This window comes from Plasmodium inui (genome assembly GCF_000524495.1).
Source record: "Plasmodium inui San Antonio 1 unplaced genomic scaffold supercont1.11, whole genome shotgun sequence".
Classification (NCBI taxonomy): Eukaryota; Apicomplexa; class Aconoidasida; order Haemosporida; family Plasmodiidae; genus Plasmodium; species Plasmodium inui.
Window position 1 is genome coordinate 86,381 of NW_008481845.1, and position 21,733 is coordinate 108,113.

General features: G+C 49.6%; 2 protein-coding genes across 2 annotated transcripts; one reads left to right on the forward strand and one right to left on the reverse strand.

Annotated features, from left to right (window-relative positions):
- Nucleotides 1–1,437: 1,437 nt before the first annotated feature.
- Nucleotides 1,438–17,801, forward strand: C922_02902 (hypothetical protein; the record flags this gene model as incomplete). The annotated part of the gene is made up of 3 exons (XM_008818500.1): nt 1,438–10,020; nt 10,141–16,704; nt 16,872–17,801. The coding sequence occupies 3 exons, from the start codon at nt 1,438–1,440 to the stop codon at nt 17,799–17,801; spliced, it is 16,077 nt and encodes a 5,358-aa protein (XP_008816722.1).
- A 647-nt stretch (nt 17,802–18,448) lies between these two features.
- On the reverse strand, nt 18,449–20,288 carry C922_02903 (tRNA pseudouridine38-40 synthase; the record flags this gene model as incomplete). Its single annotated transcript, XM_008818501.1, has 2 exons — nt 18,449–18,551; nt 18,766–20,288. The coding sequence occupies 2 exons, from the start codon at nt 20,286–20,288 to the stop codon at nt 18,449–18,451; spliced, it is 1,626 nt and encodes a 541-aa protein (XP_008816723.1).
- Between the last annotated feature and the right edge of the window lie 1,445 nt (nt 20,289–21,733).

The following is a 21,733-nucleotide window of genomic DNA, read 5'->3' on the forward strand; positions in this document are numbered from 1 at the left end:
TCTTTTCTTCTCCTTTCCTTTCCTTTCTTTTCTTCTTCTTTCCTTTCCTTTCTTTTCTTCTTCTTTCCTTTCCTTTCTTTTCTAATTCCTTGGGAAAAGGAGAACCCAAACACACAGACGCGTTTCGCTACTGTCACTGGGGCTATCGCGTTGAGGGGACCGGTGTACAGGATAGGATAAAAAAAAAAAAAAGAAGGGGAGTATAAAAAAAGGAAGTATAAAAAAAGGGTGTATAAAAAAAAGGGAGTATAAAAAAAGGAAGTATAAAAAAAGGGTGTATAAAAAAAAGGGAGTATAAAAAAAAGGGAGTCTAAAAAAAGGGTGTATAAAAAAAAGGGAGTATAAAAAAAGGGTGTATAAAAAAAAGGGAGTATAAAAAAAAGGGAGTATAAAAAAAAGGGAGTATAAAAAAAGGGTGTATAAAAAAAAGGGAGTATAAAAAAAAGGGAGTATAAAAAAAAGGCAGTATAAAAAAAAGGCAGTATAAAAAAAAGGCAGTATAAAAAAAAACAGCACAAAAAAAAAAAAGCGAAGAACTGTGCATAGCGCGTGAGCACAAAAATGGCGCACCAGCGTGACGATTAAAAATGTCACGGCGAAAGAGCCAACACAAAGAATGCAGACTTGTATGCATACTCTTCCTACGCAGTCGCTTAGTTTAGCATACCTCATCACATCTCATGACACCTCAGCATACCTTGAAAACTCGACTCCTCCTTTGAGTGCGCTCCTCTCAAGCTGCCAATTTTTTTTCGCTAACCTGGAAGTATTACCCATTCGTATGCCTTGATGCAAAAAAAAAAATAAAATAAAATAAAGTAAAATAAGATAGAGGAGAAAATGAACGCCACGTAAGAGATAAGCTTATAACACGCTACCTCGCGAGGTTCCTTTCCTACTTCATCTGGGGCCCACTGGGCATCCCCAATCAGACCGCTCTAATCGCACCCACGTGCATATATTATGTAACGACGGACGTGCGCTCCTGGTCAGAGCTAAGTTAGTAGTTAGCTGGCGTACACACGCGTGAGCGCATCTGGCAAGCGCCGTGTATCTGCTTGTGGAGGGGCTCACCCAACATAAAGGGGGACTCGCTCCACGAAGGGGGAAGTGATAAGGAATCACATACAAGTGGTGAGGTTGACGCGTCGAATTTGATGTGTTGATTTTAAGCGTGGTGGGTTCACCCCTCGGGACGTTAAACTCGTAGTGAGCCTACCCCCGGGACGTTAACTCGTAGTGAGCCTACCCCCGGGACGTTAACTCGTGGTGGGTTTAGTCTAGGAACTCCTCTCCTGGCACCCTGGTGCACCCGCTCCCCGACCGAAAGCCAAAGTAGACATGAACCTGTAAAGTCGGAAAGGAATCCATCGCGGATAAGTAGAGAAGACGCATCCGGGAAAAAGAAGCAAACTCGAGCGAGACGTGCTGCATAAAATGGACCCCCCCGTGAACCATGCGAAGGCCAGGGGAAGCAGAGAGCCATGTTATGATGAATACCACAACGAGAATTTGCTGCATCTGGAGAAAGAACCCAATCTAGATAATAGAATCCACGTGTTGAAACGGGTTCGTGGCAAACGTTGGCAATATGAACGCACGTACAGCTCCTATGACACATTCCCCTACGGGGGGATCTTCTACAATGACCTAATCGTAAAGGACGTGATAAAGTATTGCTTCAAGCCGAGCGGCGACTACATGGATGTACAGCCGCATGGCTATCCAGTGACGCGGCCTGCAACGCAGCTTGGGACGCAGGCTGCAATGCAGTCGGTAGCCCCGCCGGAGACCCGGGGAGCACCCGGATACGTTTATCTCGGCGCAGGCATACTCAAGGAGACGCAGAGGAAGAAGCACAGGGAAAAAAACAGGATGGTTTTTATATGTTGTCTTAACGAGGCGGTGCTCAGAGGGGGCGGCGAAAGAACCCGGGGTAGTGAGGGTGCCGCCCAACGTGAGAGGCGTGCACGCGGAGGAGGCAGCCCCGCAGACGCTAGAGGACATAGCCAAGAAGTAGGAGTAGCGACAGAAGTGGCGGCAGAACTGGCGGCCGAAGTAGTGCCAGAAGTAGCCGCAGAAGTAGCCGCAGATGTAGCGGCAAAAAGGGGAACGCGTCGGCGGAGAAGGAGGCAGAAGGAGGACAACCGACTTCGAGACATAGATGACCTTCTGAATGGAAGAAGCTCCAATCAGAACCCATTTATAAAGACGAAGACGTCGCTACTATGGGAAGATGTTAAAGATAGGGAGGGGGGGATGTGCACCGATGTCAACAGGGACAAAAGAAACCTCAGCTTTGAGTCCTTGTATTGGGAGTCTGCATTTGCGGGTTCGCCCGGGGGGGGTAAAACGTTCGGAGGGGGGAGCAATGTCCGCAGTGGTGGCGCCGTCGACGACAGTACAGACGATCGTAGTGATGACCGCAGTGACGACCGGAGTGACGACCCCAGTGACACTCGTAGCGATGGGGAGTCTTACGAATCTTCGGACCACTCCTCCGAGGAGTATTCCCCGGGGGGTTCGGAAAACTCCACGGATGAGAGCCCCTCTGACAGCTCGAACGACGACACGGAAGAGGACTCCTCCGAGGGAAGCGACCACGGTGGATACACTCGGCACGGTCGGCACGATTGTCAACCTCGGAAAGCTCGCCACACATACTATCGACGAAGGAGAAACGCCTACAGCGATCGGAACGGCGTCTTCATGTTAAGTGTGTTACATCACCAGAGCGAGGTATACTCAGTTAAGTGGAAGGAGAGACAAAACGACCCCTTCTGTGTAGTCACGTCGATCTGCTTCGATGGATATGTCTACATCTGGAGGGAGGCGACCAACAGCCAGAACAAACTCACCTTTGTGTCTGGGTGCCGAATTTATGTACCCTCCTTTGAGCAAATGATTAGGTGTGTAAAATGGTGCTGGGTCGACAAAGACACGAGTAGCGAAGAGTACTGTCGCTTCTGGAGCAGCAACAGAAATGCAAACATCGCAAGGAATGAATACTTTATTGTGTACGGCTCTCGAAAGGAGTGGCGTCCACGTGGGGGTGGGAGAAGTGGGAAAAGAGGCGCACCCCTCCGGTTCGACGAACGGGAGCAAGCCATCTTCTCCGTCTTCTCGATCTACGCCATCTTCAACATGCATAGCCACGACGCCCACGTGAAGAACATTCTCAGCTACGAAAATATTCCAATAAACCTCCACTACGAATGCGTCCTCCAGGCAAAGATCAAATATGGCTCTCTTAACACGTCCCTCATTTCAGTTTACACCGATGATACGTTCCTCCCAGAAAACGAGTATCACATCAAGTTCGGCCAATGGAAGATAAAAAAAATATGCCCCCTCTCGGATTCTCTCCTACTAGACAGGAGTAGTACTCCCCATAGGGTTGTGGCACGCGAGTTCATTGCGTGGGACCACGCAGACGTCACTGAGTGCTCACTCTCCTCGAGTGGTAGCAGCTCCATCACAGATCACAGCGAACAGGGCAGAAGCGACTACGGCGGTTTTGGTGGTGCCCCCGATGATCGGCACAATGGAGGGAGTACTTTTTGGAGACACCCCCCCCGCCGCAGGGACAACATCAAAGAAAATGACTTCCTCCTCTTTAGGAAGCTTTTCAGCACAGTGAGCAGCTTGATGCCCCCATTCGCTCTCACGATCTCGACATACAACGGAGACGTCTACAGAATTAGGATAAAACCGAGTGACATATGGATAAAAAAAAAAAAAAGCGTCAGTGTAAGGTACATGCTACATTACAAAGCGTGCGAACCGTCTCCCAAATGGGAAAAAAAAAAAAACATTCTATCGAGCAAAGCAGACCAGGAGGAGCCAATCCTTCAACAGAACTGCGAAATCCATTTTAACGTCAACCATAATGTCGTCCTGGTGCGGGATAATCCAAACGGGAAGATATACCTCTACAACTTCGACATGGGAGTTAAACGCAGAAGGAGTTTCTCTCATGGGTTTCCCCTCCAAGCGGAGGGAATGACAGGTGGAAGCGGGCCAACCAGAGATGGTCGGTACTCATTCGAAAGTCATCGTAACAATGACGACAGGGTGATCAACCCACTAGAAGGTGCCACCTATCCGAGCGCAACCAACAGGAGCGTTAATAAACTACTAAAGGGAGAAAAAACAGGGGAAGCTTCCCCATCGGGTGGTTACGAGATGGAAGGTATCGCACAAGTAGAACAGACACAGAGTGAGCGGAAGACACAGAGTGAGCGGAAGACACAGACTAAACAGAAGGCACGTAAGAGCTCCCATCGGAATAACCATACTTCAATCGAAGGCGCACTAACGAAAAAGAGAAGGGCCTTCACCCCCATATGTTGCCTAAACAGCATGTACATTGACCGGTACTATATGCTGAAGCACAAGGGAAGTGACACGCTCAGGAGGAAGGCTCATTTCGTTTATTCATACTCGTACCAGATGTGTAGCATCTATGAAGAAGTGAGGAAGAACCCACACGTGTTCATGTCGACGAGCCAGTTTCTAGAAAAGAAGAATACCATTCCGTTGTCTTCCAAAAGCGCAGTTATCGATTCATTTGATTCCTTTTTCGTGGTCCTATGCGTCGACAGAAATCGAGAGTGCATCTTCGCGCTCAAGTCGGAGACGCGGGACGTCGTCCATAGTACCAAAATGTTGTGCATCTTTGACGAGGGATCTCCATTAATCGGCTTGCGGGGCGGTTTGCAGGGAGGCTTTCAGGGCGGCTTCCAAAGCGGCTTGCAAGGTGGTTCCCCCCCCCCGAACGAACCGAACAACAATGTCTACCTCAGCAAAGCGCAGGAGGACATTTACAAAGAAGAAGGCGTGCCCTGCATGGTGACTCGACACGAGATAAGTGACTTCCGCCTCCACAGTAGAAACGGTCAGAACTACTTATTCCTAATTATTAAATATAGCTATACCAGCTCGGATAAGCGGACCAAACACACTCACTTAGTTACGCTCTCTACAGTGCACATTCAGAAAGATAGTTTTATTTACATCAACTTAGAGCTGAATCAGATGTTTACCTTTTTTCATTCGCTGGAGGAGAAGCTCCTATTCTCGTACGTCCACCTCTCCTACCAAGGCAAGTTTATTGTCGCCACGAATCACACCCTGGGTGGGGGTACCACCAGCTCGCTTCAGCTACAGAGACGATCTTACACTGTGAATGAGCAAAATGGGAATTCCATCCGCATGGGTGGTAACTACGCACTGGTGGAGGGAAAACCTTGGGAGAATCATGACGACGATCCTTTTTTCCACCCCGGGGAAGATGTCCTCACCGTTAGGAAGGGTCTCCTCCACGTTGGAACCTCCTCCTGGCGGGACAGACAATACGTGTTGGTTCTGGATGATGGAGACCCCAAGCAAGAAGGGCAGAACAAACATAACGGTTTGTTTCCCTCAAGGGGAGAAGCCCTAGCCGAGGAGGAGTGTCTTACCAGGACTGAAGAGATATCATTACACTTAAACGAAGTGGTCAACCTTTACCTCCTCTGCGAGGAACGCGGATCCATCTCTCATCATATTCAAATTAGAAATGTCCCCGACCTCGTCGATATAGTCCTCCACGACAGCTATGTCCTCCTACTCACAAAGACGAAACTGCAAGTGCTGAACCTCAAGACGGTTTGTAACGATCTAATCAGCATGGAAGGGGCCAACATGGAACAGGCCACCATGGAACAGGCCACCATGGAACAGATCCACATGGAAAATGTACCTCCCCCCATGGAGAGCACAAACATCGTAAACTTCGTTTCGATCCCCTTGCCCAAAATGTTCGCAAATAAAAAAACAAAATTGTGTATGACTTGTTCAGGTGAAAAAGGCATACATTTCATTGTAGCGAGCTTTTTGGTCAATTTGAAGCAGCTTAAACAGGAAAGACATCATAGGGGAAACAAGACATGTAGTGGCAAGGCAACGGACGAGTTGTTAGCACAGAAAAAATACTACATCTCCGTGGTTCTCTTCTGTGACGCTTCAAATCCCAATGAGTGGAAGATTTTAAATGATGAGAGGAACCCCTTCCTCCGCTCCAAGCAGGTGTTCTTGTTTGAAAATAACTTGTTCCTGCTGGGTGGGGCGCAGAAGAGGGGCTTCGTTTGGGAACCGACCCAGAGGACGCTGCTCAACGGGGGACCCATCAGCAGTGGTTTGCGTGGTCAAAAGGGGGAAACCGTCAGAGGGGCCAGGGGAGCGGCCACCGGAGCTGCCCCCGGAGCTGACACCCGAGCTGACACTCCGAGGAGGTCCCCCCGCGGGCACAAAATCTCCCAGCGCAAAATCAATCTGTGCAACGAACTGAAGAAATGCCGCATACAAGGCGAAGGGCATATCGAGGGAGAAGCAGGCGGGGAAGGGACTTCCCTCCCCTACAGAAAGAGACATCACGTGTTTTATCACCCCCTCGGACTGTTACACTACATAAAGATGGGTCTCTTCTCTCATGTCTTTATGGCACTGAAGTTACTCCTGAGCCTTCTTCTAAACAGATTTTATAGTCATGTTGAGCGGATCAAACGTAGAAGTAACAGCTCAGGGGACGGGGGGGGTTCTATCAAGAAGCACTGCTCTCTGCACGTCCTACTGAATGACAACAATCTGAGGAAGTCCGTCCAGGAAAACTTTGGAGACATATGCAGTGTACAGAAGAGCCACTTTCTTTTTAACTTAAATTTTTTGACCACTGAGATAGGAAAGTTTAGACAGAATGTGCAAGGTATGGTCAATGGTGTTTCTAATGGTGTTTGTAATGGTGTCCCTAATCGTGTCTGTGGAGGAGACACCGATGGGAAGGAACAGGGGGAGGGGGGTCCCCCCCCACAAGGGAGGAACCATAATGACGATACGGGGGGCCATAAGGACAAATCCATGTACCTCTTCGAAGTCGAGTCGGTGTCGTTGGACGATTTTAATCTGAACTCTGATGAGGAGGAATCTGCCCCGTCGAAGCAGAGTGGGGAGCAGGAAAAATCCCTCCACCCGTCGCGACGTTCCGATGGAAGCGATGGTCGAAGCGAACGTAGTGATCGAAGCGAACGTAGTGATGGAAGCGATCGGAGTGATAGAAGCGAGCTCAGCGAAGACGAACTGGAGCGGGCGCAGCGGAAGTTCAAGTCTGACCTGAAAAACGCCAGCGTGACTAACTGCCAATTGACGGCCGAAGAGGTGAAGATGCTGCAGATCCTGCTGCTCCATGTGAATATCCCTCACTTGAGAGCCTTCGACCAGCTCCTCCTCTTTTGCGTGCTGAACGCATTCTGCGTCAATTTTGTGGCGCCCCCTGCGGGTGATAATGCCAGTCACAGTGACAGTGAAAGCGTCGGAAGCAGTGTAAGTGCAGGTCGAGGTGGAGGTGACGACTTCGGCAGCAGCCACCCATCGGAAGACCCCGCTGCCCAAACGGGCGGACACACCTCCAAACAATCCTGCAGATGCCACTGTGAACACTTCCGTCTGCACCTCCAGAAAGAGCTCCTCAAGACAGAAAACATGTACCTGTGCGATCACGTTCGTGGCAGTGGAGACGAGGGAACACAACCCAACGGAAGCAGCATGACCCAAGTGATCCTCTTCCTTTATCGCCTCTACATCAATTGCTGTCTCTTCCTAAATATAACCCTGGAGATTCACCACAAGTATGCTTACCTCCTTTATTTTGTGCGTGAGAAGCTTGCGGTGGAGCTGAGTAGTTATCTGGAGAATCTGCTGATCCATTATAACCACTCCTTTCGCTTCCCCATTAGTAGCAGTGACTTGAGGAGCGTCGACCTGTTCGACATGAGTGGTGTTGGCATCGCCTCTCACTTCGATGGGAGACGCGGTTCCCACTTCGATACTGGCGCACTTCCCTACCACTGCAATGCTGATCGAGGAGTGATGCCCTCTTCCCTTTTTGCCTCCTCCCCTGGGCGCCTCATACGATGGACACACAAAGAAGATGCCCCCCCACAAGCAGAGCTGAATGTCCTAGTCGAACAAATGAAAAACCTCAGCATGGTGGAAGAGGAAGTACAAAAGTTTTGTTTTTTCTTTTCATTCAGATGTATGAAATTGTTTTATGTATTGCACGATAGGGACAACTTATTTTCCCTGCACGAGGTGCTGACGAACAGGACAATAAAAAAAATGAACAGCCTTAATGTGGACGACAAAGAGAAACAGAATGAAGTGAATCAATGTCTGGACTTCCTCGCATTGTTATACCTAGCAAAAAACGAGAAACATAAACTGATGATGTTATACAAGATTAAAAAGCAACAGAAACTTTTTGATTTCCTTTCAAATGACTTTTCTCAGGAAAGATGGCGTAACGCTCTGATGAACAATGCGTACAAGTTGATGCAGATTAAAAGATACCATCTTGCCATCGCCTTTTTCATCCTTCGTGGGGACATCAAGGACGTGATTGATGTGGTTCATCAATATTTAGACGACCCGCAATTGAGTGTCTTCCTCATCAGACTCGTTTATGCCTCTTACGTGGAGAAGGGGCAGTATCGGGAAGAGAGAAATCCCCTTCTGGTGCCCGCAGTGTGCCTCCCGTTGGGGGGAAGTGGTAGCGTCCTAGGCGACTCCAGCGTGTCCGCGGTGCCGGGCAGCAGCTACCTCCCCTCCAGCGAGGCAGGCGGGATCAGCGAGATCAGCGGAATGGAGGAAGTGGCATCGATAGGGGCGAGCAATGAAGTCGAAGAGAAATCGAGCAACTACTCCAAGAAGCCGCGTGATTACTCGATGGAGCCGTGCCACCCTCCGATGGAACCGCGTAACTTCCTGGAGGAACACTTGGACTACATTTTTGCGAAGAAGCTCAAGGCGGACCGCGATGAAGGTGCTCATCGTAGGTACCCCCTTCCGCAGAGAAGCTACCTGGACGTGATGAAAAACATCCTGCTAGGAAACTACGAAGAGGTGTTCTCCAAATGTAAGGAGCCAAAGAGGTACGATTTTCTCCTTCTGGTGTTAAAAAATGTAATAATGGGTAGAATAAGGAGAAAGAGACGGAGACAGGCGGAAAGACAGGGGGATGCACTGAGGACGGCTTTTCTGTGCGGGTATGGCCAAGGCGGACACAGCCAAGACGATCAAGACGACTACAGCCTAGACGACTGCCGTCAAGATGACTACACCTTTAGGATGAGCAAAATCGAGTGCTATTTGACCTCCCTCCACTTTTGCTCACAACAGATGAGCAACCTATCGTTCATTTTGCTGTTCCTCTTTTTTCACAACACGGATAAAGACGAAGAGCTGATTCTCCTCCACGACAAACTCAAATTGTTCCTGTGCGTCTCTTCCGAAGCCTGCTTGGAGACCATTCTCGGTGCAAATAAATTTCTGTTTCAGATTATTTTTCCTTCCTCCTGTGAGAAGGGGTCCCGGGTAGGGAGGGGCGAACGGGAGGACAGAGACAGCTCCGTTGACTTCACTCAATCGTTGAAGCTGTTTGCGCGGCTGGTACATTTGCTCTTTGAGTGCATCAGCCGGAGCGGTGGCAGCGAACGGCGAAGCGGTCATGGTGGTACGCACGCTGACCTGCACGGTGATACGTATGGCGAATCGAACTGTAAAACACTTGGCGATACGCATGGCGCGGTCGAACCCGCACCGGCCATGCTGCGCCTGATGAACAAGCTCAGGGACATCGGAACGAAGGACGACTGCGCGAGGAGGCGCAACCTCAGCCGCTTCCTAACCACCCTACTGCAAAAAATAAGTAGCATGCACGGTGGGAAGAGCACCCAGATGCTGGTCAATCGAGACTATGCCAGCCATTACATGCGTTACGAAATTGCAAAGAACCGAATGACAGATCCGAGTCTTACTGCACTGCCCAATTTGTACGTTGCCTTAAACAAATACAACACCCTCCTGACCCACTTATTTTTCCACTTCTTCACTCTCCACATTGCAGAAGAGGCACAGAGCGAAGACGTCATTCGATTCGTACTGAATTGCATTCTGCCGATTCTCTTTATCTGCGTAAATGACGTCGTTAGGGTTCTCCATAGTTTTGCAAAAAATAGCAAGTACGAATCGGCATCCCCGCGCGATCTTGTGTCGGTGTCCTCCCTTCGCGAACCCGTCTCCTCCCTCCACCCCCCCTACCTCCAGATCGTCATTCTCCGCGTCGGCCTTCGCAACTGCTTCGCTCGGGAGGGAAACCAGGAAACACATGCGCCCAGCAGATTGAAGAGGAATCTCAAGGGCGATTCGAATCATCTGTGTGAACCCAGCAGTGAGCCAGATGCAAGAGGAACGAGACAACACCTATGCAGCCAACAAGAAAAAACCCATAATGTCCACATCAAGGTTGACCGAAAGTTTTTTTCTTATCATATCCATCTGCTAGACCTCTTCCTATGCTACCTAACCGTGCTGGTAATATGCTTCCTCATGCTGGACACACACTACGGATTCTTTGACAATGGAGAGATCTGTGTGGATATACAGAACACTCAAAAGAACCAAATTAGAACCCACCAAAGTAGAACCCGTAAAGGAACACACCTGAAAAAGCTATTCCTCGTTTTGCACCTTCTACTCAAAAAAATCAAAAAACTAAACTGGGCGATTGAAAATGTGTACAGGGAGAACAGAACCATCAGCACAGCCGACCTTCTGATTAAGTTCGTTAAGTGTGCTTACCTCAGTGGGAGGAAGGGAAAGCTTTCTCCATGGTTGCACACGAGCAGTGGGAAGAACTCCCTCCCTGGAAGGAAGAACAAGAGGAAGAAAATAAGCAGAAATGGGAGGCATGACGTGGGAATGCCCTCCAGCGAAGGCATAGACGTGAATCTGACTCCCATGGGAACAACCCCTTCTAGCAGGAGCAATCTCCAGAATGATAACGACATGGAACCACAGATCAGCATACGGTCGTGTGACTATGTGCATAAGGGGAGACCCCCCCCACCAGCAGCGTTCCCGCTTCCACCCGCAGCGGCGCAGGCGACGGAGGACTTATCCTTCGAGAAATATTGCATTGTGAGCATCTTCCTGTCTACCTTCGAACTGCTCATTGGCAACTTTCACATCTTCGCGTACAAGGCGAACGTCTTCACGCCGCAGCTGCACCTGCGAGGGAGGGGTAGTCAAGGGGGGACTATCCGAGGGGGGGGCCTCCAAGGGATGGATAACCAGCGGAGAAGTACCCAAGGGAGCGGCAGCCATTCAGTAAAAGGAATCGACCCACATGGCGGTCGTCATCTTCCATCCCACACACACAGCAAGTACGGACAGGAAAACACGAAGAGGCATGTGAACCCATTCTACTACAACACGTGCATTCTTCTCCACTTCATAGACAGCTTGTGTCATTTGGTAAATAAGTTTCTCCTGTCAAGAATGAAGAACCTACTCTACAAATCGGCATACAACATTAAGAACACCCTCCTCACCTTTCTGTCCTTCCCTTTTTTCTTCAACAAAATTAAGACGAAGAAAAAGAATCATGTTTTGTGTGAGCACTTCATCGATTCACATATCTCCCTCTTCTACAACAAGCCCCTTTACGCCATATGGAAGATGAATAGCTGCACTTATAGATCCTTTCTCCTTTTCTTTAACAAGAACTTCTACGATTACAATGATGCTGTTAACGATGTGGTGAGTTCCCATAGGGGAGGCCAACAGGGTCAAGAAGCCGAGCCATTCCAGAAGGAACAACAGGGGCAGCCCTTCCAACAGGACCAACAAGCCCAATGCCCCCAACCGAAGGGAAGTTACCACGACGCCCACCTAAATGAATACCTTAAGTTCCATCGGCTCTACAAAGAGGGGTGCAGACTAACCGAACAATACCATCTCGTCATTCCAACTTCAAACGTGGAAAAGGGGAACATGGCTTGTAACCAAACGAACTTTCTCTTTAAGAGGCCCAGAAGCTACGACCGTCTCTTTTCTTTCACGTCCAGAATGAACTTCCTCAAAAATCTCAAGTTGGGTGCTATTGCACGTGGAAGTAGCAGTGAGGCTGCGAAACGAATCGACAAAGAAAAAAGGAGAAAAACCCCTCTGTGGAAGAAGCCAAATAGGGAAAGCATCCAGGAGGACGAGGTGAGACAGTACGGCCACGTTAACTATGACAGCATTGTTAAAATTAAAAGTCACCTTTTGAGGCACGGGACAGTCGAGACGGAGGGGAGGAGCAGTCAGGACGGTAGCCAAGTGGATAAAGATGAATATGAAGCTGAAGGTGAAGCAGAACGTGAAGCTGAACGTGAACATGGACAGAGGTGGAACCACGCAGTGGGTGGTACGCCAGAGAGGAAGGGATGTCCTATGGAGCAGAGTCTCGTGGGAGCGACCCCCCGATCGGTGCGTAACGGGAGCAGCGATGGCAGTGTTAGCGGTGGTGGTGGCGATAATGGCCGACTTCTCGTTGATGGCCGACTTGGCCGCTCTCACGGGGAGCGTCGGAGCACCCCGCGCAGAGCCCACTTCAGAGCGACCCGTGCAAAGGGGAACCAGCGGGACCACCGTGGATCCTACCCGAGGAGCAACCCCTCTCGGAAGAGAAAGCACAAAAGAGGAAAAAAAGAACATAACAAACTGCCGCATGTCATCCCCCTGTCTTATCTATTCAATAACATAGGTGACAGGCATGTCATCGAGCAGGGGAAAATGGACCCTCACAACAGCACCATCCTTTATATACATCGAAAGAATAAGATCAAAAAAATCTGCATTTTGGATCATTTGAAGAAGCTCAATAAGAAGTGCCGATTTATTAACTACATTTCGCATTACGATTTGAAGGGCGAGAGGTGGAGATCTTCTAGGGGTAGAAGTGGCACCGGGAAGATGAAGCGAAAGGGTGCTGCCGCCTTAACGGGGGAAAGTCTCACCCAAGCTGTTCCCAATGCGGAGAAAAGGAACCCACACAAAGGTGAATTCACTGATGGTGCCAAGGACGATAAGGATGGCAACTCTCCTGTGCGGGGCGACCGTGACAGTCGCAGCGTCGAAATGGCTGTGCATCCCACCCCAAATGGGGACCGCCCCTGGCATAGCTACTCCCTCCAGGGGAAAGGGGCACCGATCGGGAAAGAAGTAAACACGTCCAGTGGTGATATAAGCAAGGAGGACAACCAGGGAGGAAACGCACATGCGAGCTGTGGCGGTGGCAACGGAACAAGTGGCAACGGAACAAGTGGCAACGGAACAAGTGGTGACGGGCGAGGTGGTGACGGGCGAGGTGGTGACGGGCGAGGTGGTGACGGGCGAAGTGGTGACAGGCTAACTTCTAACAGACGAACTGTCGACCGAAGGAATCAGAAAATCTTCGTCGATATCGACATGAACAAGCTTCTTTATATTTACAAATGCATGCACATCCAGTGCATGCACAATCTGACCCCGTTATGCTCCTACCTGAGGAACTTCGTCCCAAACGACAGCAGCGTCAGCAGCATAACCAGCCTCTTTAGCCATTCCTACAACAGCCATTTTGTGAACAACCTATTCTTTCATAATCTGTTTTATGTTTACGACAACACTATGACTCTTCTGCTGAACTCGAATGACGTGGGGTCGATATTCTACGGAGGGGGAGGAGAAGACGGAGTCAACACAGCGTGGACAGCTGATTGTCACCAAAAGGGGGACGGTCAATCACGAGGAAAGATGGAGATGAGTAAAGAGGGTGCACTAAAGGAAGGCCATACGTCTCGCCTCCCATCATCTCAGGAGATTACTTCATCCCCACGTGAGAGGCACGAATCGAACGGAACGAAAAAGGCACTCCCCACAAATGAGCACACAAGGGAGCACGCAGCTAATCGGGCAAGGGACCACACAGCTGACCGCCAAACCATCGCAGTAGGAGCATCCAGCAGGGGAAGGCCCGAACGAGAGGACAAACTACAAACCAATGTAACCATCTCCAAAACTGCACAGAAGTATATCGAGACGGTGATGCTCCTTCTATACAGTAATGTAACGCTAAACGATTCGGACAAGATTATTACACGAGAAAAGGGAATGGAAAAAAAAACAAAAAATGACTTCCAACACCTCCAAGAATACCTAGAAAGAAATGCTAACACATGCCTCAGGAAAAAATACGCCTTCATCAATCAGATGTCAAATAAAAAGGAGGAGAGTTCTTTTCTTTTAAAGACAGGAGCCATCATTTCTCATCCCTTTCTCCCTGTCTATGCCCTTATAAGTATCAACCACGAGAAAATTGCAACGTCGGAACAGCAACAGATGGATAGAAGTCGCTTCCAGATAAGGTTGTGCAATTTTTCGGTGAATTATGAAGACATCTCTTATAGATATGGGATCATCTCTAGTGTGTCTTGGAGTTCTAATGGGAACTTTCTGATGATCTCTGATGAGTCTGGATACCTATACATATATAATATTTTTTTAGGGATCTTTGTAAACCCTAAGGTGGTTGTCAGCGGTGTTGGGAATGATCCCAATGCAGATCGGAATGGGCTTAACAGTTCTGGGGGGAGAAGCTTCGGACATAAAAGGGAGAACATCTCCGACAGGGGGGCCAAAGTCGCATGCGCGAGTGGAGGCGAGCACGAGGGGGGCGTCCGGCTCCATGAATACTGTGAGGAGCGCGATCAGTACGACGGCGGCGAGGGCGCCGAGGGTGGCGACGGCTACAACGAGGACTACGACGGCTATTATGACGACTATTATGACGGCTATTACGACGATCAATACGATGACGAGTACTCCGATCAATACGATGACGAGTACTCCGATCAATACCATGACGGGTACTCCGATTACTACTCTCACGACTATCACCAGGGCGAGGACCCCGGGGGGAATCGCGCCGATGCCCACTCGGACGATCAGGGCTGCACCCAGGACGGGAGCTGCAAAGGTCATCGCGCGGGAGAGGAAACGCACAACGAGGATAAGCCCAACCAAGGGGGTGCAGAGGATGGACGGGGACCCCAGGAAGGGCAAGAAAGGAACGGAAAAGCCGCCACAAATGGCAATGTCTCCCCAAATGGCAAAGTCTCTCCAAATGGGAAAACCACCCCAAATGGGAAAACCACCCCAAATGGGAAAACCACCCCAAATGGGAAAACCACTCCGAATGGGAAAACCTTCCCAGATGGGAAAAACAAAAAAAACGAGGAGCACAACGAAAGCGCCAATTTCGGAAGCAAGATAAAGGATGGCAATAAAAAAATAAGAAATTTCTTTAAGGACAATTTTCTGAAGAACAATAAGAAAAACACCTCGGGCGAAGGAGGAGGAGAAAGGAAAGTGCGGAGACGGCAGAGGGTGAGGAGGCCGCGTCCACGCTGCAGGAAGGGCAGTTACATCATAAGGGAAGCCATGTGTGTGGTAAAACTACATGACGAAGTCATAGATGTGAGATCTCTCGACGACTCCACTTTTTACTTGGTCAGCATCGGCAAGGGGGTGAGCCGCAATTCGGTGAGCAACCACACCGTCTTCATTGACGCGGACTTTGCGACGGTCGAGGAGCATTTGCGGCGCAGCCAGGAGGTTAGCGAGCCGCAGGAGAGGCAGCAGGAGAGGCAGCAGGAGAAGCCTCCGACTGAACAGCCGCAAACCGAAGGGAACGCCCATGGCCGCCCCGAACTAAGCAGCGCGCAGGAGGAACGCCCCAGTGAGGCGCACAAAAGCCTGTCCAGTTCGAAGTTCGCCCATTCGGAGTTCCTCAAAAGTGATGTAGCTCGTCCGGATAAGAAAAACCACTTCCCACCACAGCAGCTGGAACAAAAAAACAAAAACAATCGTCAGACACAGCCACAGCCACCACACATGATGCAGAAAAGCAAAATGAATCACATCGATGCCTTCTTCAACCTACACGTATTTAAGAAGAGAAAGACATACTTCAAATCTTCCTTCTTCCACTTGGATGCTCAAAATGGGATGTTTTTTAAGAGTAGAAAAAAGTTGCGGAATATTGAGGACTTAGCCGACACTGTCTGTCTCTGTGTTTGGGATTTGTGTTCCATTTTGACCAACGAGGAGAAACAATTCTTAAAGGGGAAGATACCCGTCAGCGCTTCTGACGTGGGTCCCAATTCGATCGTCGAAAATGGCGACTCCACCGCCATCAGCAGCAGTAACAACGATAGCAGCAGCTACAACCATAGCGGATACCTCACCCATAGCAACTTTAACGGCCATGCCTATGGGAGCAATGAAGTGACCAATAAAGCAGGTGCCAAGAAGATGGAGAATCGAACTGTTCTTCATCCCACCCTCGTTTGCATCATCGGAAACTTACCTGACAATAAGATCCAGTCGAACAAAAGGAAAAGCAACGAAAGCGGTAACTCCATTACGGCATTCTGTACTTGGCTATCATCCCAGAACTATATGTACAAACTTGTGCAGGATCCTATGGAGGCAGAACAACTCATATGGAGAAAAAACAAACGGAGAGGAGACCCTTCAAAGGGGAACAATCAACTTAGCCATATGATGGAAACGCCAAAGAAAAAAGGCCTCTTTTGGCACCTCTTTAATCATAAGGCGGTATGCTCAAATAACTTTTCTCAAGATGCTTACGTTTTTTATGGAGACCAGCTGGGTTACATCCACGTGGTACATCTTCAGGTCTACAAGAAGGTCCACTTCTTCCGGGCCTTCGACGTGCCCATCTTCAAGGTATTCGTGTGCAAGAGTCTGATCACAAAGTTGCTTGTTCTGGCCGACACACGGGTAAGCAGCGGTGCGACGGTGTGGTGGCGTGCCTTCCGTGCTGCGGTATTGTGTCGCTGTACTGCACTGCTCTACTGCTCCGATGCAGGCACGTGCACCCATGGTCCCTCCCCCAACCGGGACAACCCCGCCAATCATATCTCTTCCCCCCCTTCCTCTGCCTGCAGCTTCGTATTTACCGAGTGGAGTCAGCCCTCGAAATAACGCTCATCAAAGAGGTCCAAATAAAACATGACGTGCCCCCGAACAAGTGCATCTGTGAAGAGAAAATAAACGAACTAAAGGAAAAGAAAAAAAAGGAAGAAAACGAGAACGACGGGGTCTCCATCTTTAACTTGTCCTATTTCCTCTCCTCCAATTACCCCAAAAAGCAGAACAACACCGGAGGGGAGGACAAACTCAACAGCGTCAGCAGCGTCAACAACGTCAGCAGCCTCAACAACGTCAGCAACGTCAGCACGGGTCATGTCAATATTAGTGGCATTGGAAGCAGCCTCGGGGATGGAAGCAGTCCCAGTGCGGCAGCGAACCTTGCCGGAGGTGCCAGCCTCAGCGCTGTTGGCAGCATCACAGCGGTTGGCAGTGTCAACCGCGTTGGCAGCCTCGTTCCCAATGCCAGTAACAGCTTCTCCGGGAAGAAAAACCAACAACAGCAGAAGCGGCACCACGACCACCACCCCCTGGGAAGCTACTCCAACACGCCGAACGACTCCCCTCACAACTCAACCCTTGTAGATGTGAAAACTGGCTCATTAACACCCCTCCTGAGTGAAGAAAAGGGAAAGGAAAAACCTACCTCCACTTTGAAAGAAAATAATAATACACCTTCTAAAGTAAGGAAAAGCAGCACGTCCTCCAATTCGATGAACCCCTTCAAAACGATAAGTGACAGTGAGGACGAGGCAGATGCAAATAGTGACAAGGAAGCTTACCAGAGCGTCATTATCGGTGGAATCAATTTTGGCTACCTTGGATTCAATTTCTCCAAATTCATGAATAACAAAAAAAAGACGACCATCGTGGATGCCTACTTGCTCTCGAACTCGCACTTGGTCACTGTCTCCAGCAACGGCACGCTCACCCTGATTAAGGTGTGACCCCCCAGAAAAAAAAGTTAGGGGGGGTGCCAATACGTACACATATATGTATACGGCTTCCACCCAAATCGCTTGCGTCGATCTCTGCGTGACCAAATCGCGTTGCACCTGTGGGAAACATGCACTGCGTCTTCTTTCATTATGCGCCTCGCACAACAATGCATCGATAAAATTGCATCAACTAAAATGAACTCTTATGACATATGCTCATGCGGGGGTAGTCCTTCCTCCCGTGGGTTCCTCCCCTGGTGGGGTCGTTACATTGGAAATTTCGACAGCCTGACAGTTGAACGGCTGCTCAGTTGAACCGCTGCTCAGTTGAACCGCTGCTCAGTTGAACCGCTTCTCAGTTGAACCGCTGCTCAATCCGCTGGACAGTTCAGAACCGTTACTGTTAAGGCGTCCCCCGCTGAGGGGAGGCGGCATCACCAAGTTCACATCGTCAAAGGGAAGTTGCAAAGGTGGGTACACACGTAGGTGAAGTAGTAGGTATGGGGGCAAAAAAAAAACACTTGGCCAGCGCGGGAACGTCGCACTGAAAAATGGGGCCACCGCAGAAGAGTACGCCCTTTCCATTCACTTTCTGCGCACCGTCATACTTGGTCGGTCCGCTGGCCAATCCACTGGCCAATCCGCTGCCCAATCCGCTACTCAATCCGCTCACAGCTTGGCTTCGCATCGCCAAGTCTGTCCCTCATGAAGTGGTACACAAAAGGGCGCTTGTTCATCTTCAGCATCCAGTCCTTCCACCTGCGGAGGGGAAAAAATAGGTAGTGGATGGGGAGTGTATAGCTGACACGATTGTATGGTGGGAATTACTGTATGGCTAATTGGACAGGTCGGTATGGTTACTTTTCTACCCAAATGTATGGCTGCTTCGACACAAATGTGTAGGCCACCATCGCGACTCCGCTTGTCCCGCTCTCTACAGTGTGTCCCCCCTCTCCCGTCCAACCCAACTTACACGTTCCTGTGCATGTTTTCGATGATGCACTTGGCGACGACATCCCGCTTGAATTTCAGAAGTTCATCGCTCTCTTGAAAGCAGATTGGGGGGCTCTGTGGGGGATTGCACACCTTCTCGTTGTACGCATTGAAGTACGGGCAAATGAGCATCAGACCCTCAGCGGGGAAGAGTGATATCGGTACATATTCTCCTGACTTGAGACAGTAATAAATGGAGCCTGGAGAAGTGGCTTTTCGAAAGGTCTCCACAGAGAGAGTTAACATTTTTCTGATTTGATGCATTAAGAAAGACTGACCTAAGATTTTCACCGACACGAAATTGTAGTCATACAAATTGACTGTACTGACATCTAAGTATTTTATGAATCGGAAGGTCGTTTGGTCTACTTTGTTTTTAGTGAAGCAGTGAAAGTTGTGATACCCTGCGTAGCTTTGGACGATCTGGAAGAAGGCGTTCAGTTCTTCTTCCGTCAGCTCTTCTTTCTCTTCCTTCACGGTGAGGATGTCGTCCCAGCTATTCTGTTTGGACGCATCATCGCAGCTATTTTGTTTCGTCGCGTCGTCCCCATGGCTTTTCTCAACCGCTTCTTCTTCACCCTTCTGCTCAGCCGCGTCGTCCCCCTCTTTGCGCTTCCTCCTCTTAAGCTCCTCCACGCGCCCATCGATCACACGCAGAGCCTCGACAAACACATCCCTGTACTCATCCCGCACAGCCACCTCACTCAAAACGTACACGGGGAAGAGGTACTCGTATAATCGGAACGAGCAGAACTTCCTCGCGTCGAAGCTCTTCGTCACTCTGTACATATCAAAGCAGCGGATGTCTTCCGGCAGGTGCTCGTTGAGCATCTGAACAAACTTTTCTTCCTTTTTTTTCCGTTCCTCTAGGGCGGCGCTGTCGGTGGTGGCCCTGTCGGTGGTGGCCCTGTCGGTGGTAGCGCCGTTGGTGGTAGAACTGTGGGTAGTAGCGCTCTGGGTGGCAATCTCTCGGGTAGTGGCGTCTGCGTTGGGGGCCGCACCTGCCGCATCACCATTCGTTACTACGTCTGCCGCTTCCACCTTTGCCGCTTCCACCTTTGTCGGTACTACACCTACTGAAGCGGCCGCTTCACCACAGCTCAAGTCCACCTGGTACACAAACACGTTGTACAGGGCGTGGACGCCCAGGTCCGTCCTCGCGGAGCGGGACTGGCAGAAGTTGAAATCCTTCCTGCAGACGCCCCGTCGCACGGCGTTCATCTTTATCAGCGTCCTCTCGATCTCGTTTTCGATGGTCATGCAGTCCTTCCCCTGCCCCTGGCACCCGTGGTACCTGCTGCCCACATACCCAATGCACAGGGCATATTTTTTCAAATTGGGAAGTCTCTCGCGCGGGGCAGACGGGCCCTTCTCACGGGTTAAGGAGGTTTGGCATGTTTCGAATGTTTCTCCCGTTTGGCATGTTTCGCGTGTCTTCGCCCCGTTTAACTTGATCCTCTTGAGCCTCTTGATCCTCTCCTTGTTTTTCTGATAATTGTTCATCCTCTTTGGGGCTCCATTCTTCGGTTCGTTCTGTGGATAGAAGGGAAACAGAAGGATCGTGGGGAGGTGGCGGTGGCGTCTACATTTGGTGAAGTGGAATTGCGACACTTGCGTTTGGCTACTCGGTTGTATATTTACCCATTCTGTGCTGCGCTGTGATGTGTTCTTTTTCTTTTTTTTGAGGGAAGCGCCCCTCCAGCTACGCATCATACCATTGCTTAAACGGACAATCACTTAGGACACAAATTTGAATTGTTGTTTCTCCTAATGGTCTACCCGTGGACCGAGTGGACGATGGTTTTTTTTCTTTTTTTTTTCTTTTTCTTTTTCTTTCCTTTTATTTTGACTTTGCTATTTTTCCCGATCGGTTCGTATGATCCGTATATGTCATATGTTCACTCTCGGAGGTGGGGGGTAGAAGTATCCTTTCGTTTATCCTTCCGTCTGCCCCTTCGTCCGCCCTTTCGTTTTTTTCCTTTTTTTCCTCCCACGCCCCTTTATGTATAGAAGCGTGCCTCTTCGTGGCGCATCCGAACTGTGCACGTCACAGGGTACATAACCGCGCTTCTACTGTCGTGACGCAAACCTCCGTGCCAAACTGTCAAAAAGAAGAAGCTGCCAACTGGGGAAGCGACGCCACTGGACGAACGCTCTCGTCAGACCCGCCCCGCCGACAAAAAAATTTGCTTAAAGGATGAAAAAAAAAGAAGAAAAGAAAAGAAGAAAATGAAATAATAAAATAAAAATAAATAAATAAACAGGAGTAGCCAAAAGGAATCATTTCAGAACCCAGTTGTAGGCCAAAACTGTCACCACTGAGCGCCTCTCCTTCTCGCTCGTCACAACAGCAACTGTCGCCGCGATCGCTTCGCCCATGTGTCCCCTAAACCTACACAACAAACCACTACGACAACGCCTGCGCGAGAGAACCTCACCCTTCAAATGGGTCCACAAAGCAGTGCATATAATAACGGGGTAAGTGCATTGAAATATTTAGAAGTTATATATATCACCCCTTTGCATGCGTCCAAATCAGGGGCTCGGCTGGCTTCCTCTTTTTTAAGTCCTACATGGCCGTGGCGTGAAAGGACTTATCGTTTGATGCGCTTCATACACTCTCCATTTTCTTTTGGAAACGATTGGCAGGGCCCCCTCATCGGAACGCTGTTGAGTATTTGGTCAATGGGAAAAAAAAAAAAAAATCACAAATTAAGGGGGGCAAAAACTAAGTGAGGACAAACTGAGTGGGGCACAAATTGGAAGGGGCAAAAATATCGAGTCGTCTCCGGTTGGAAGACCTCAAAGTGAGATGCATCTGAAGCCAAACTGTGCACGGCAGCCCCCGAGGATCAGCCATTTTAGGCTTCGCAGAGGCTCATATATCGACTAAGATCAGTCGGAAAGAAAAGCCCCTTCTTGTGCAAGGCTGCCGAAAAAAAGACTCC